Source organism: Pseudoliparis swirei, chromosome 9 (assembly GCF_029220125.1).
Source record: "Pseudoliparis swirei isolate HS2019 ecotype Mariana Trench chromosome 9, NWPU_hadal_v1, whole genome shotgun sequence".
NCBI classification, from domain to species: Eukaryota; Metazoa; Chordata; class Actinopteri; order Perciformes; family Liparidae; genus Pseudoliparis; species Pseudoliparis swirei.
This window is the reverse complement of record NC_079396.1, coordinates 12,441,057-12,456,274: the sequence shown is the minus strand read 5'-3', so window position 1 is coordinate 12,456,274 and position 15,218 is coordinate 12,441,057. Positions and strand designations below refer to the sequence as shown.

Below are 15,218 nucleotides of genomic sequence, written 5' to 3'. Positions count from 1 at the left end.
CAGGTTTTAAAGTGTTCACTTTAAACAAGTATAATTCGGTTTAGTGGATTTTCAAGCCGCTGACGGGGGCCGCACTCTGGGCGATGAGTTATTGTTGGCATTAAATGATCCTGCTGTCTTGCACAACAACCTCAGAGACATCTCTGGAAGGAGTGTTAATGGTGCCTGTGTTAATGTGAAGCGTGTGGTGTTGACACTTTATACTTACCTCCGCTGCCCAAGCCTCCGATACAGAGCTGGCAGACAGCACCTCCTCTCCTCACTCGGCCTCATGGCGTTTCTACACAGCGGCCGAGGAGCGGCAGCAGCTCCGCCGGGCGCCTGCTGTGCACCGGTGCGACTGGTCAGGTGGACGGAGAGGAAAGCAGCAGCTCCGCGCTCCTCAAGATGGCAATGTTTCTCTCGTGAAGTGACGGGTCCGTCTCAGCACAGAACACAGCATTTGTTTTCACATTAGTTTGATTAAAATGGATGGGAGGAGGAAATGGAAAACTTTCTTGGCCACTTATAAAAGGGCATTGGCAAAATAATCAGGTCTCCTAGAGGAATTTGAGAGAGGGTCTTGGTCCGCAGTGTGGATTCCTTCCGGCAGTGTCAAAAAGGGTAAACAATCTGGCCTGTCGGCACTTCACTTCCACGCCGCAGCAGACCTCAGATGACGATGGGATACAGCGTCACGCTTCTTCCGCTTGTCTCCTCGGTGAGGGTTCAATCAGAGAACACCACGATGGGGGCAAACAATATTCCTAGCTGAGGCCAATCTTCATCCCTGATTAAGTCAAATCAAATCATAACCGGGCAAAGAATAATCATGACCAATTCACCCCAGTGGTTCAGCTTGAACTGGAGCCGCGACGGACGCTGCAGAGCGGTGCCACCCACAAGCTCCTGAGTGGAGTGCGTGGCGGCCGCTGATGGGGTTTCCTCAGCTCCTCTTCGGGACCGGCAACAGCGCACATGAGACCTTTAGAGAAACGAGCAGGGGAGACGACAGCTTACTGGCACGCGCTGCCATCAGCTCCTGCCCTCGACTCCCAACTGCCCCGCGGTCTGCATCCGCCACCGTTCCCCACTGCAGGCTGGCTGTAAACAACAGGCAGCGGCGGCGGCTCCTCGATCCCGTTCCGGTGTTCACGCGCCAACAGGAAACGTTGACGGGACGAGAGACTCACGGGGGAGTAATTTATGATGGGCCACTTAGGAGCCCAGAGCGGGCCTGTCAGCAAACCGCGATCCTCACGCGATACAGGGGTCTCTCTTCACTGGCGCTAAACAAACAAAGATTGTCTCCCTCGTGTGCCGAAAACAAAATCAAGTGACAACTCCGTCGAAACATACTAAGGTATGGCAGCGTGTTTCTTCTATTCACTTCCATCGAAGAAACATGTTTCCCTTCAAATGAACAATTTATTGATAATCGGTCACATTAAGTGCCCAAACGCACTCGCAGGTATGTGAACAGCTTCGCATGGGCTCTATGGATTTTCCTTTCCCACGACATCAAAGTGTACATTGCTCAATTTTCCATTAAAAACAGAAGTCATCACAGGTGCAGTCGGGATACACAACTTAAAAGTTGCCTCATTAGTGAGGACTCACAAACACCTTCTCTGCAGAGGGCTTCGTCTCCTTAAGTCCAACGTTGAAGTGGGTGAGATGTTCAAACAACAATTTTTTCTGACATATTAATGTTTTCAATACATAAATCAGCCATGTTCTATTGCATGACAAACATACAATGGCAAAACAAAAATGCAATAAGTAGGCCGTGGGGGAACATGTTGGCAGGCAAGAGTTAAATAGTGTCCAATGTATACCTCTAAAGTCAAATTAAAACATGAACGTTTAACAACTTTAAATTACTCAGACCTACTTACTGAACAAAGAGCAGGTTTCTGTAACTTTGAACCAACATATTACTGATACTGAATAGTATTATTATTATTTGAGGACCTACTGGTTTCAGAGCAATAAATGAAACAACACAAAACTCTAAGCTTTTTTTTTTTTATCCATTACTACTGAAGTTTTTCATATATCACATTACACAACCATTTCTAAAAAGGTAGGGATGCACAAAATAAAATATGAAGTAAAAAATATGAAAGACATGTTAGTATTTTCTTTACTATGCTATGCGTATTGTGTTACGGCTGCTCCCTGGGCGACAGGGTCACATCTGTTAGTATTCAGCATTCCACATGGAGTTGACATAACAATGGAGTTTACCAGTAGACACACACACTGACTTCATTGGCTGTCTTGCAATTTGATGTCCCAAAACTGAGGAACCCTTTATCTAAAGATACTCTCCAATCCAGAACAGAATTCACAACACAGGTGACTGAAATGTGCCCGTCAGAGACGCGTTAACTGGGGAATTTAAAAATGTTTTCCAACTTTGAGCGCACATACATGGAGTATGAGCCAGTGTGAGCGCCTCAAAGTTCAAACACGTTGCATAAATAGCGGTCCGCCACACTCCATTCACCAGACTGCTTCAGCCATCTTGTTGACATCAGGTCGGTCGCCTAGTGAATGTTGTGCTGGAGAAAAGTTGTGCCACTTAAAAATGTTACCGGGATTCTTTCTCTTGATTGGTTTAGTAACTGCAGTACCAAACCAGTCACTCCCCTCTACTGGGAACCTTCAATTTAAAAATGGTGGTAGGAATATTATTTCCCTGCAAATCAGTTTTTCTGATTCTCCTCATGTGGACGCCGACACAGGGTGTAGACACAATAACACCGGTACAATCGGGGCGATGCTGTGGCCCACACACTAACGAAGCCTTTTTAAGCTTTAAGCATTTCAGCTGCTGTCAACAGTCAGGGAGGTGTGGCCTCAGCACTAGAGCATAACGCTTGTGAAGCCATTGTTTGTGGTTCTATTGTCGTGGAGGTGTTATTGTGTCTAATCATTGCAAATCTAAATTATTTAGTTATTGTCGTACAGTTGGACAACTCGGTTTTTAAACCTGTAAATTAACCAAAACATTGTTTTTCTATATGCCCAATCTCTTCTTAAATTAACTGTATTTAACAAATGCTCCTCATATTCTACTGTATTCATAGGTTTTGACTGAATTACTGCAGGTTTATGAATGTGAGCAATTCATACACCCTTTAAAAAATAATTTCAAATACACACATCCTTTTAGTTTAGTCGGAGGGCAGGGTTTGTTATTTAAGTGGATTACATGGTAGCATACAAACACAAGAACCATACTAGTGTACCCCACAATGCAGAACACAGCATGCAATAGTTACTGACATAAAGCAGATTTTTTTTTTTTTTTTTTTTTACACCACTTGAACTTGTGTGTGTTCAGATTTTTTTCTTTTCTTTTTTCTTTCTTTTTTAAGATGCTCCACGGACCACAATCATGACCAGATAGTCCTCTTCACTTTTAGCCAGAGCTTTGGCAGAGGAATCCAGGAACTGCTGGGAGAAATCACAGGGAGGGAAAGCATGAAGGACCCCGGTGTTGTCTTTATCCCGGCTCCCCCCCACAGGTAGGCTGATGACTCCGGCGGCTTGTTTTTGGTTGAGGTAGGACACCAGGTTGCGAAGCGGCCGCTGAGTCGAGGCTGCAGGGTCAGATGAAGACGAATCCTCCGTTGGCCCGGGAACCGCCAGCAGGATGGCGTAGCCACCGGGACCCGCCACCTTGATGCGCCGGGACACCTCGTCCAGCTTGGGCTGGTCCAGACGGAGCCGCTGGGTGATCTTGAGCTCGCCCACCGGTCGCCCTGACGTGCCCTCGGTGAGCAGGTCGCGGGCCACGCTGTGATCGCCCTCCAGCAGATGCATGTTGGCCGGGAAGTTGCTGTTCTTGAGGAGCAGCATACCATGCCAGGCCAAACTGAGTTTTGTGCCGTCTGGTTTGGACGGCTGGCCCCCCTTGGCGTTGTTCTCAGAACGCTCTCTTTTGGCCGGCCCTTTGCCACCGTCGCCGGCTTTGCGCTTACGCTCCACGACCGAAGAAACGCTGCTGCTCGGTGGCCCCTTGTCGGAGAGACTCTGGGTTTTGAGCCTCCGTTCAGCCACACTTCTTTCCAGGCTGCCGTGACGTTCTCGTGCAGGAGAGGGTCTCTCGGCCCGCAGAGGGCGCTCCGGGTCACTGAAGCGCCCTCCGTCTCTGCTGCTACCTCCAGGACTGCCATCTGGAGAAGCACGTCTCCGCCTTCCTGTCCTCTCGGTGCTGTCGGGGGAGTGGTCGATATGGCGTCCGTCCTCCATCAATCGCCGCTTGCGTGCAGGTTCTCGTCCCTGCAGCTCTCGTTCCAATGACCAGGGCTCTCGTGCCCGCCGTTCACGTTCCAAGTGCTCTAGAGGCTCAAAGGGTGAAGCCCGTACCCGGTCACGAAGAGCTGGATTGGGCCACTCAGTTCCAGGAAAGAGTTCTCTTTCCCTGAAATGAAGGGGCGGTGGAGTCCGTTCCCTGACCCTCAGAGGTTCAGGTGTGGCCCGGTGGACAAATGACTCAGCCACCATGTCAAATGGTGGAATTGGGAGAGGCTGCAGGAACTGCTGCTGGTAACGGTGCTCAGTGTCAGCAAAGTCCACTCGAAGTCTTCTCTCTGGACCTCCCAGCGGAAAGCCCCTCATGTGTGTGCATGCCGCTTGTGCGGCATCCAAACTTTCATACTGAATGTAGGCCCAAGTGTCCCCCTTCCTGTAGTCAATGGTCCTTATAGTGCCAAAACGATCAAACTCTCTTGCTAAGGCAGCTACAGGAACCCAGGGTCCGAGTCCCCCCACCCACAGGCGCGTGGTGGGAGTTGCTTTCCCATAACCTATCTTTATGGGGTTGTGGCCGACTATTTTGCCAGACATACTAAGTTTAGCACGGTGAGCCATGTCAAGATTCTCAAATTTCAGAAATCCATATGTGCTGGTTTGTCCTCGTGTGGGTCTTTTTATGTCCACTTCAGTGATGACCCCAAACCGGTCAAAAGCTCTCCTCAGGTCCGCCTCTGTAACAGTTATGTCCAGATTTCCTAAAAACAACGTCCTATTGGCTCTTTGGTCATCTTCTGGAGATATAAAATCCTCTTCGCGAAAAGCTGCCCGCTCTGCAATGAAAGCGGGTCGCGCCCGGGCCTCGAACAGGGCGAACTCCCGGTCCCGCTCCAGGTCTCTGGGCAGAGGGGGCGGCGGGGGAGGGGGCAGCCGCCCCATGGCCAGCTGCTGCAGCCGGTAGTCTCTGTATCCGAGCCCGGTGGGCGAGAGGGGTCTCTGCAAATGTCTATGAGCTGCCCCGTACAAGTCCCTCTCCACGGGGGAGCGGCTTCTCCTCCTGTTGATGTACACGGCCTCGATCTTCAGCGGCCGGTCGTACAGCACCAGCCGGCCCCTCGCGTGCTTCGCAGCTCGCGCGTCCTCCGGCTTCCGGAAATTCACGAAGGCGATCCGCTCGTCGTTGCTCCGGCTTATCTTCAAGCTCACGTCGCCGAATTTTTTGAACTCGTGAAAAAGTCCGTCCTCTATGTCCTCGTCGCTCAGCTGGGTGCCGAGGTCGCTTATTTTGAGGGTTTTGTACTCACTCTCGACGCTGGGCGGCTGCACCCGCGGCTCCGCCCGCAAAGCGGTCCTCGCGGAGGCCAGGTCCAGCGTCAGGCTCAGGCTGTGGGGCTTCCCGATGGAGCTGGCGGCAGCGGACTGACAGCTGTGGTTATTCCCGGGCCGACTGTGACCGTCAAAATCTCGCTCTCTTTTCTCGCCGAGTAAACTCCTTCTCGTCGAGCTGCCGTCGCTTTTTGCCGGGTTATTTCCATTATTACTCCCACTAGAAACCGCGAGAGCCCCCATTTTCTTGCTGGTCGGGTGGCATCCTCCTCCCCTGTCTCGTATGTCGTCCAAGGCCCGGGAGCGTTTTTTGATCGGCGACCGCTCTTTACCTTTCATTTCAGTCCACACGGAGCCGACCCTTGGGACACCGGAGCCCGTTGTTGCCGTTTCTGCAATTGAGTGCAGAAAATTGTTAAAATGAAAAACCGATTTATTCACTGAGCCAGCGGCAAAACAACAACAGTCGCCATTTTGTACAGATTAACCCGAAGGCCCGCCCCTGTGTCCTTATTGGTCGAAAAAACAGGGTGGAAGTGTATAAACTCACGTCAATCATCCACCGGGACATTTAAATGTGAATGTATATTTGTGCCTGTTCATGTTTGGAACTAAGTTAATTCTCCGGAAGAAATAACTGGACCAATAAGCAATTAGCTGTAAATTAAAACAAAATACGAACACACTCAATGTGGCCTGCTATAAGTCAACACCTCTCAATACTAGACATTATAAGCGCAAAAAGGTACTATTTATCTAAAGATTTATAATTTATCGCAGGACTACGTTTTTGTCCATCTCCAGTCAAAGTACTTAACTATTATATTTATGTAAAATGTGTCTCTCGTGTTACATAGCTCGACCATATCCACAAGGTGGCAGCATTTGAACAGGAGCTGAAAGGCTCCAGTAGCACACTATAAGTTACTTATCCTTAAAAATGACCTTGGATAGACCCATGGCTCTTCTGTGCATTTTTTTCATAGGCATACAGTTGCCAAGCTCCAGTCGTACTTGTATTGTAGGTTAATTGGATATATTTTAAGCATGTTGATGTGTTACATCTAATCACTGTTACTTTTAGTTCCAAGACTTTCCTTTTTTGAGATAAGAAGCGAAATTAAAGTAGACCAGGATTTGTCCTTTTCTTGTCCTTTATTGGAGTTATTTACCACCCATTTCAAAGTCAAAGGTATGTTTGAATCATACTGAAATATCATAACACATCGCTGGATTTATTGTTTCTACCACTGTATGCACCTCTGGATATATAGGTGTAGCATGTTGTGCACACTTCACAATTAAATGCAAATAGTCATCTCAGTGTGGCAACTTTTTTTTGTATCCTTCAAATTATGAACTGTTACATTAAGTTCAATGTCTTGAAGCAGCTTAATACTTCATGACAGGCTGTGTTGAACTCGACTCACTTCATGTTTAATGCGGTACCGAGATGGCGGCAGTGTGCAACCACATTGTTTAGCTTAGTGGCAACTGTTAATGCTGTCTGACGACTTCAAATGCAAGGATCTGTTGTGTCACAATAGCTGCACTTCAAGGCCAAGATCAATCTTGTTGAGATCAAAGTGTAGAGCAGTGGCCAGCAGGCAGCTTTACAGATTTTAATGAGCATTAAATCAGAATTATTATTTTTTGTGTCCATTAATGAGGCAAAGGGTATAGTAATTTTCCAACTCAAATGACAGTCTTCACCCGATGACCCTTACACACAAAGTGATGCTTAGTTAATAACTGCCCCAGCATCGTGCACTCTTAACTCAACATTTTTCATTTCTGACAGATCGTATGAGGCCTTTCCAGCCTGACATATTGAGCCAATACAGATCAAAGCGCATACCATACCACTGTAACTTAAATGACAACTTAATCAAAACGTATGGTTGCCTATTGTAAGAAGAGGCCATTAGTTTTGGTCCTGTTTTGGACTAAACCATACTGCATTTATAATTGTTATCTATTCCTTTACAACTGTCCTCACAGTGTTCAAGAGTTAACATATTAGATTAACTAAACCACTGAGTTTCCTCTTTTGTTTTGGCAGATTTGATTAACCTGCTCCCTACCTACAAAATAAATACTAAAAATGAGCGCTGAGCCACCATCTGCTATTTCTTCAGCTTTCCTAAAGATGGCCATCTCCTCAATCCCTTATCCCTCCTGACAGGTCTCCTTATCTTCTCCACTTAATCTGGGATTTAATCAGGAGACTATGTAGCTGCAGTAAGGGCTGCCGTCTCCCAGGGCCTGGCTGGAATTTGAAGCTGTGGGTGTGGAAAGTGTTTCTGATGGGTTTGTGCAATTTTCTATTGGAACCACATGTTAGTGGCTCACACAAAACCCCGGCACAGACTCGGGGAATGGCAGCTGATCCGCCCCGGCATGGCTGTCATGTGAAGCAAGCAAAGGGGAAGCAGAGCCAGTACCTTCTCCCGTAAACCATGCTCATTTCTGGGGAGTAAGTGGAGCTTGGAACGGCTTTGTTCACAGGAGGAACTTTCTTTTTTCTCAATTCAACTCGCATTCTCAATCTCTGACAGATGTAAATGTTTGCACATCTGACATTAATATGGTGGTATTTAGTAATTTACACCAGATGGGATGGTACCGTGCAATTCAGTTGTTTCCTTGTCAATAAAGTAAATTGTTTGGGGCAAAGCACAACAAGGAGACTTCCTGAAAACAACTATTAGGAATGCATTTGGAATACATGCGAGACTAAGCATGCCACAGATTTATATTGATCATATTTGACTTTTAAAAGACACCGTATGGATAAGTATTCATAAATAAAAGTAGGAAGCAGAGGAACTAGCTTCAGTGCTATTAGCAAACAAAACACACTCTGGGCCATGGTAACCCCAATTGCTTCTATTAAACTGTAAGCCATTACTCAGTTGGTCGGGTTTACCACTGACGCCAGATGTGAATGAGAAATGGCTCAATGGGAAGAAGGCTTACTTTATCATCAATACTGGAGTGTGGTTGCTCAGTTAACGTTGCATTAATGAACCTGCCTCTTGCTCCTGATGCACGAGGTGCCACCTGAAGGCCTCTTGAAGTGAGGCCAAGTATGCTGCACATGTACTGTGGGCTTCCCGAAGAAGAAAAAAGTTCACTTCCCGCACAGCAGAAATCTTTGTGTTTATGGCAACCACAGCCTGTGAACCATTGTTTGCCTCACAACAACATTCCCAGTTAAATATGTGACACAGACTTCAGTCACATCGAGCCTAAAATAATTCCGTCTGAAATAGTTTTATTTCTGTTTTCTTCATATCTTTTTGCCAAAATAGTTCCCTACTGGAAAAAAAAACGGTATTTAGATGGAGGCCTTTATTACTGGTCACACTATAAAGCACAACAGACACAAAAAACAATGATTAAAATGATAATTACAATTTTTACATGCTTAAATAATTGTTTGTCTTTGGTCTCAGCAATGTGATGTCAAACTACAACTGGAAACAACAAAGTTCCTATGAATACACTGGGTTTTCATGCTGGAGGCTCAAGTTGCCCTCAATGTTCATGAAATTCATATTCCAAGATCTTCTGAATTGTGAAAAGTGTCCAAGTTTACATAAATGTTCGGAGGCTTTGAGTCATACGCTGAGGTGGGTGTGTACATCGGGGACTGTTTATGGTTCAGGAATGTAATAAGCTTTGGCTCAGTCAGTGCATAATGGGGTTCTGGCACTGTTGTGGTCATGTAGGCCAGGAGAGGATGCTGCCTGGCTCTTTGGCTTTCATACGCAGCGCCACAAGGCCCGTCGGCTTGTAGTCAGTCTCAGGCCCCTCCATGGAAGGGGGCCCGAGGGCTCCTGGAAAGCTGTGGAGTGAATAGAGGCCGTTGATGCCTGGATGGTGAGGCGGGTGGTGGTGATGGGGATGGCTGGGTGATGGAGGCATGCCCATGAAGCCCTGCAGATTGCTGTGGGGGTGAGGGTATGGACTCATGCAGGACGAGGGGATGGAGTCCGCTCCGAGGACACAGCCGGCACCTGAACCACCGCCTCCTCCTGAAGCGGCCCCGGGCCACAGGTTGCCCTGCATCTGACGGGGAGAGATTCAGGATAGGACACATTATGCAGTTCGTACTTTGCCATGAACTCCAAATCAAGAGACAATATCTGCGTAGGTCGGATTGAGCTTGAAAAACTAAACAGTCATTTCGACAGTTTCCAGTAACACATGTACGTCATGTGAGGTCTGCGGCGGCCTACCTGGTATGCATCATGCCGAGGGAGAAGAGAGATATCGTAAGTAGCTGCAAAGTGGTTGCGGACTTCCTGGATCTTTCCATAACGTTCCCGTTTCCTCCACTTGGCTCTACGATTCTGGAACCAAACCTTTCAGATACAATAGTGTGGGACGACAACAGGTCTTGTTCAGGTCGTGAACTTTCTTCTGCTGATAGTGACGAAACAAAAAGGTGTAATTCATGTTGCCTGAACACACACCTGAACCCGAGCCTCGGTGAGCTCGGTCCTCAGGGCCAGCTGCTCCCGGGCGTACACGTCAGGGTAGTGCGTCTTCTGGAACACTTTCTCCAGCTCCTCCAGCTGAAAGGTGCTGAAGGTGGTACGATTGCGACGTTTTTTGTTCTTGCCCGATAAGTCGATGGAGTCGGCGATGGAGTCCCCCAAACCGGCACCCGGCTCCTTCAGCTTGCCGCAACAGTCTGTGCCAATGCCAGGATAGCCCATGGGCTTTGGACCTCCTTTCTCTCTGCCTGAGACACATAGAGGGTTTTAGATGGCTTTTCTTTACGGTACCACACATTTTTTAGGGTCCTGGTTTTAGTTCAGATTTTGCAGACATGAACTTCTGATTAAGATTCTGGCAATAAATGAAATGTGATCCTTCATGAAATACTTTCTGAAATCAGTTTCCTTTTGAAGACAATCATTGTGGTTTGATAAAAGTTAAATACAATTTAAACATATATTGTTTATGGTTTTGTGAGGTTGAAGATAACCTGTGTGGGACCGTGAGAACCATCAGGAACAAACCAGCGGCCTTCTACAGGGTAACACCGATTAATATTTATACCTTGAGCTTACTTACCTTCACTAATGAGGAAAATAAGCAAGAGATCACATCAAACATTCTGACAGAAAATCCATTAATCTCTTGCTTGTTTTTTATGCTTCTCAATTACCAAACTCAAACTACCATCAGATGCTGAACTGTGATGCTGAGAAAACACACAACACTAATTTAGCCGAACTGTGATTTAATCAAATTCGCTCTGACATCCCATCAGGGAGTTGGTTTGATTTAAAACCACAAAGCAGTCAGTAAAAAATCACCATTTGATTTGTGACATTTGGATAATAAATAAAATGATCATAGAATAAATGTTTAGGTTCACTTTCCAAACAAACATACTAATTCATTACATGGTAACAGATTGCAATGTTCATGTCACAATATTAACATGAAGAGTTAGAAAATTAGGATAAAGCACAGGATTGCATGACAAATATATAGATCTGATAAAGCACTTCCTGTTACCAGACCAGGCCCGTTCCCCCCTGCAGAGTTTAGATGTTGTTGTCCATGTTCATTACATTTAACCCTGAGCACCAAAACAAAATCACTCTCCATCTCACTGCATCCACTCACTCATGGGGTAGCCATTACTTTGCTTTTCTCCTAATTCAATATGGGGCCCAACGGAGAGCACTTCTCATTGCAGCATTGGTTTCCGTGTGTCCATTAGATCTGCACCTCACGCCTCAGTTCAAGCTCAACTGTTCTCTGTTAAGATATCAAACATGGGGCCGGCAGACGTTGTATAGCTTTTACTCTGTCAAACAGCCACATCCGCTCTGCCTGCAGAGCAGGAGATCTATGTGACATTCAAGAAAAGGCAAATAGAGGATAAATTCAAAATGTATGAGTAGGAATATTGTGCTGTGAGTTTAGGATTAAGTCTTAAACACTGAAATGGTCGTGGTAGAAATTTAAGCTACTTCTTTTCTAGGTCTCTTGCTACATTACGGTTTAAAATGAGCTCAAAACGGCATGAGTCTTTTAAAACATGTTTCGTCTGCTTTCTTTAACATAAAAATAATATGTATTGATTTTAAATTCATCTTCTCTGGTTATAGCAGATGAATAATACAAATGAAGAAAATAAAGCTATCTCAGCCTCTAACGAAGAATTAAGGTTTGGAACTGAGTTTATGCGGCCGAGTTCACAAAAGGATTTAAATAGTGGGCGAGGATCAAAATGAAATTTGATGGAAAAAAATATATGTATTTAAGTGTGCAGCATATTTCTATATCAATAATTTTGAATAAGGTAAGAAATATATTCTTCTCATGGATATCTTTTGTCTGGGCTATATTGTGGCAGATATAGCATCAAACTTCTTTATATTGATATTCAAGCACTAAATATTTTAGACATGCTGACTCCTGATTATTTCTAAAAAATATCAACTCACCCATTAATCAAATTAAGCCAATTATGTATTATTGCACTAATTTATTGCAAACAACAACATTGCAAACTAAATTAAGACTTGCAATTGCAAAGAAGGGTTGAAGGGTTTTAAATGTGTTGGCCGGCCCACCATCAACAAACGTTCATCCCACTGCAGACAAAACAGGAAGACATGTCTTCCTTTCAAGCTGAACGAACCCAAAACAAACACATGGAGAGTGGGTACACACAAGCAGACACACACACACACACACACACAGACACACACAGTATCTATTCTGCACATGCATGCAACCCTATTAACTTGTAATGTATCAAATTAATTAAGCTGAACAATTGTCAGTGCACAAGCATGCGTGTGTGTGTGTGTGTGTGTGTGTGTGTGTGTGTGTGTGTGTGTGTGTGTGTGTGTGTGTGTGTGTGTGTGTGTGTGTGTGTCCGCAATAGAGGAAACCATGACTTTTTAAAATGTTAATTATATTTCAAAGCAAAGTACTAAAAGTCCACGTTCAAACCGGACATGCAGCTGAAATCATTATCAGAACTACTTGTGGACAGAAATGTATATTTGTCTTGGGCAGACATGAATCAATCTGTATATTATTCTGGAGATCTCACAAAGGCCTTATCAGCTCTCATATCCTCTGTTGCTTTGCAGAATCATCAACACCAATAAATAAAGTGAAAGACAACATCATTTCTTCAGGCTTCGGTTCAACATGCAGGCATTGCTTCCCCTATTGATTCCCATATGGACATTTAGGCTGTTATGTCCGACGGTTTTTGAGCACAAATTCAAGGTCAATTCGGATGTGTTTTACAAAACGTGCTCATAAAAAGAATATGAAGCAATTTTAAAAATGAGTGCCAGGACTAAAATGTATCAATAGCCCTGATAACTGACTGGTAGCCATGTGACACCCAACCGGCTGTCAGGATGACCTTTAACCTCTTTGACTTTAAATCAAGGTCTGTCAAGTGAAAGATAACTTGTTGACATTTTTATCACAACCATGTCTTCATTTGAATAGCCAATAAAAATCAATCAACACTTTTGTATAATTATTAGTTGAAATCACACATGCAAACCTGAAAACTGAAAACTGCAAAAAGAAACTGCCTTATTGAAAAACTGATCCTCTGGATTTATATTAATTAATTTATTTCTACATTAAACAGGGATAAAGATTATTGCCGTGTGCGATACCTCCATTCATTCTTCTTTTTTTGACCCCCGCCTATTATTTAGAATAATTAATGTAAAATGTCAGAATTGGAGGGGAATTGCTCATGCACTTCCACACCTCCGACATTTTGGCAAGACTATACTTTCATTTAAAAGAAAAAAGAAGATTACTTATTAAAATCCATTGTATTGTCGAGCAATTGTGCTTTAATTAATTCAAAGATATTTCAGAAAAAACAAGTCAAGATATCGCTGTTGCTCCGACCTTTACTCATCGTCAGTTAGTTTAGTTTAGTTTATAACACATCAATTCTCTCTTACTCACCTTCCGAGCTGTTGTCATAAAACGCCGGCTTGCCGTTAATCGCTGTCCCCTTTGGATCCTCGTGTATACTCTCCAAGAACTTGCTGTGTTTGGACGGGGAGGCGGGCGGGTTGGCGGAGGCAGCGCCGTGCGTAAAGTCCGCCGCAGCATCCCCAAACCTCCCCATGGCGGCGGCGTACAGGTCCCCGCGCAGGCTGAGGCGGTGGGGAAGAGGAGGCGGGAGATGCGAGGCTTTCTGCAGCTCATCGCAGGGGAGAAAGGAGCCGGGGCCGCTGTGCTCCAGTCTCGGTGAGTTACCTGGCGTCCTCCTGCTGGTCTGCGAAGAGAAAGGCAAACAACTCTCTGTTTCCATCGTACGCGTCCAGCAGGCAGTATAGACAACAGCGACTGGGCGCTGGTGTGGGCGCCGGACTGGGACCGTTTGTTTCTCTACTGGGTCCATGTCAAGTGGGTGGGATTTAACAGATCAGAAACAAAGACCCGTGAAACCGGGGCTGGAGTGTGTGTGTCAGAGAGAGAGAGAGGTGTGCGTGTGTGTGTGTGTGTGTGTGCGTGTGTGTGTGTTTATGTGTGTGTTTGTGTGTGGTGTCTATTGCAGCATCCAGCCGTCTGATATAATCCGCCAAAAATTCAATCACGTTTGGTTTCTGTCCCTCCAATTAACCACTTGATTCATATTCCATACACTGTTATGCGCCTCGTCACGAAACAGACACGGTTTCACAACACAACGCAACAGTTTAAGCAACTGGCCGAGTACTTTTCCAAGAAGGTCATGCTGTTTGTATTTATTCATTTATTTCTGTTTTGTATGTATTTTTTTACGTACATTTCGTTTTACTATAGTTTATTTCCGGTGTTACAGTCGGGCAAAACGAGTGGGCCTAATGTTTTATTGTCAGTATTCTTTGTCAGACCGACTTTCTTTCTTTTAACTTACTAAATCATTCTACCTAATTCAGTGGTCATATATATATATATATATATATATATATATATATATATATATATATACATCTTTCCCTTTTGGGTTTCGATTTATTATTTTACTGTCAATAAACGTGTCGTTCTGCCGCTATTTCAGAAAAGCACATCCATCGAAGCTGACACAAAGGAACAAAATCAATGTTTCTTTTCTGTCCATTAAAAAGGCTCATGGAAATAATGGAGAAAAAAAACAAAATATGTGCAATCAGTTCAAAAGACTGCTACGGTCACACTAATTTCCATAGCAGCCTATTTAACATTCATACGCTAACACAATCATTAAACATGATAATTATGAACAAAATAAAAAAATGTATTGAGATCCTTCATTTAACTATTAAAGCGCCATCTGTTTAGTTTAGTTTTCGCCGTTTTTGTTTCCGAACAGATTCAGCTATAAAGAAAACAATGTCGTTGTTATATTCGTCTCCATTCATCCCACAATGTAACGGCATGTTCAGCAGCTTCTACAGTATATCAACCCCTTGGAGATATTTGGGATTTCGGAAGCTATCGAAATAATATTAGCCAAATTTAAAAGGACAATTTCTAAGACTTTACCTTTAGCGTCAACTAATAAAAACATAATGATTATTCAATCAACAATATTGAGGACAATGCAACAAAGAAACAATGTAAGGCCGAAATAAAGGTTGTCATGATTAAAACAAACA

General features: G+C 44.7%; 2 protein-coding genes across 2 annotated transcripts; both read right to left on the bottom strand.

Annotated features, from left to right (window-relative positions):
• Positions 1-1,387: 1,387 nt before the first annotated feature.
• rbm15 (RNA binding motif protein 15) lies at positions 1,388-6,034 on the bottom strand. Its single transcript, XM_056422882.1, has one exon. It carries the CDS (start codon positions 5,908-5,910, stop codon positions 3,361-3,363), a length of 2,550 nt encoding a protein of 849 aa, XP_056278857.1. The 5' UTR covers positions 5,911-6,034; the 3' UTR covers positions 1,388-3,360.
• Positions 6,035-8,910: 2,876 nt separating this feature from the next.
• On the bottom strand, positions 8,911-13,930 carry alx3 (ALX homeobox 3). Its single transcript, XM_056423487.1, has 4 exons — positions 13,558-13,930; positions 10,053-10,324; positions 9,816-9,941; positions 8,911-9,645 (listed from the first exon to the last, which is right to left on the bottom strand). Exons 1-4 carry the CDS (start codon positions 13,907-13,909, stop codon positions 9,298-9,300), a joined length of 1,098 nt encoding a protein of 365 aa, XP_056279462.1. The 5' UTR covers positions 13,910-13,930; the 3' UTR covers positions 8,911-9,297.
• Between the last annotated feature and the right edge of the window lie 1,288 nt (positions 13,931-15,218).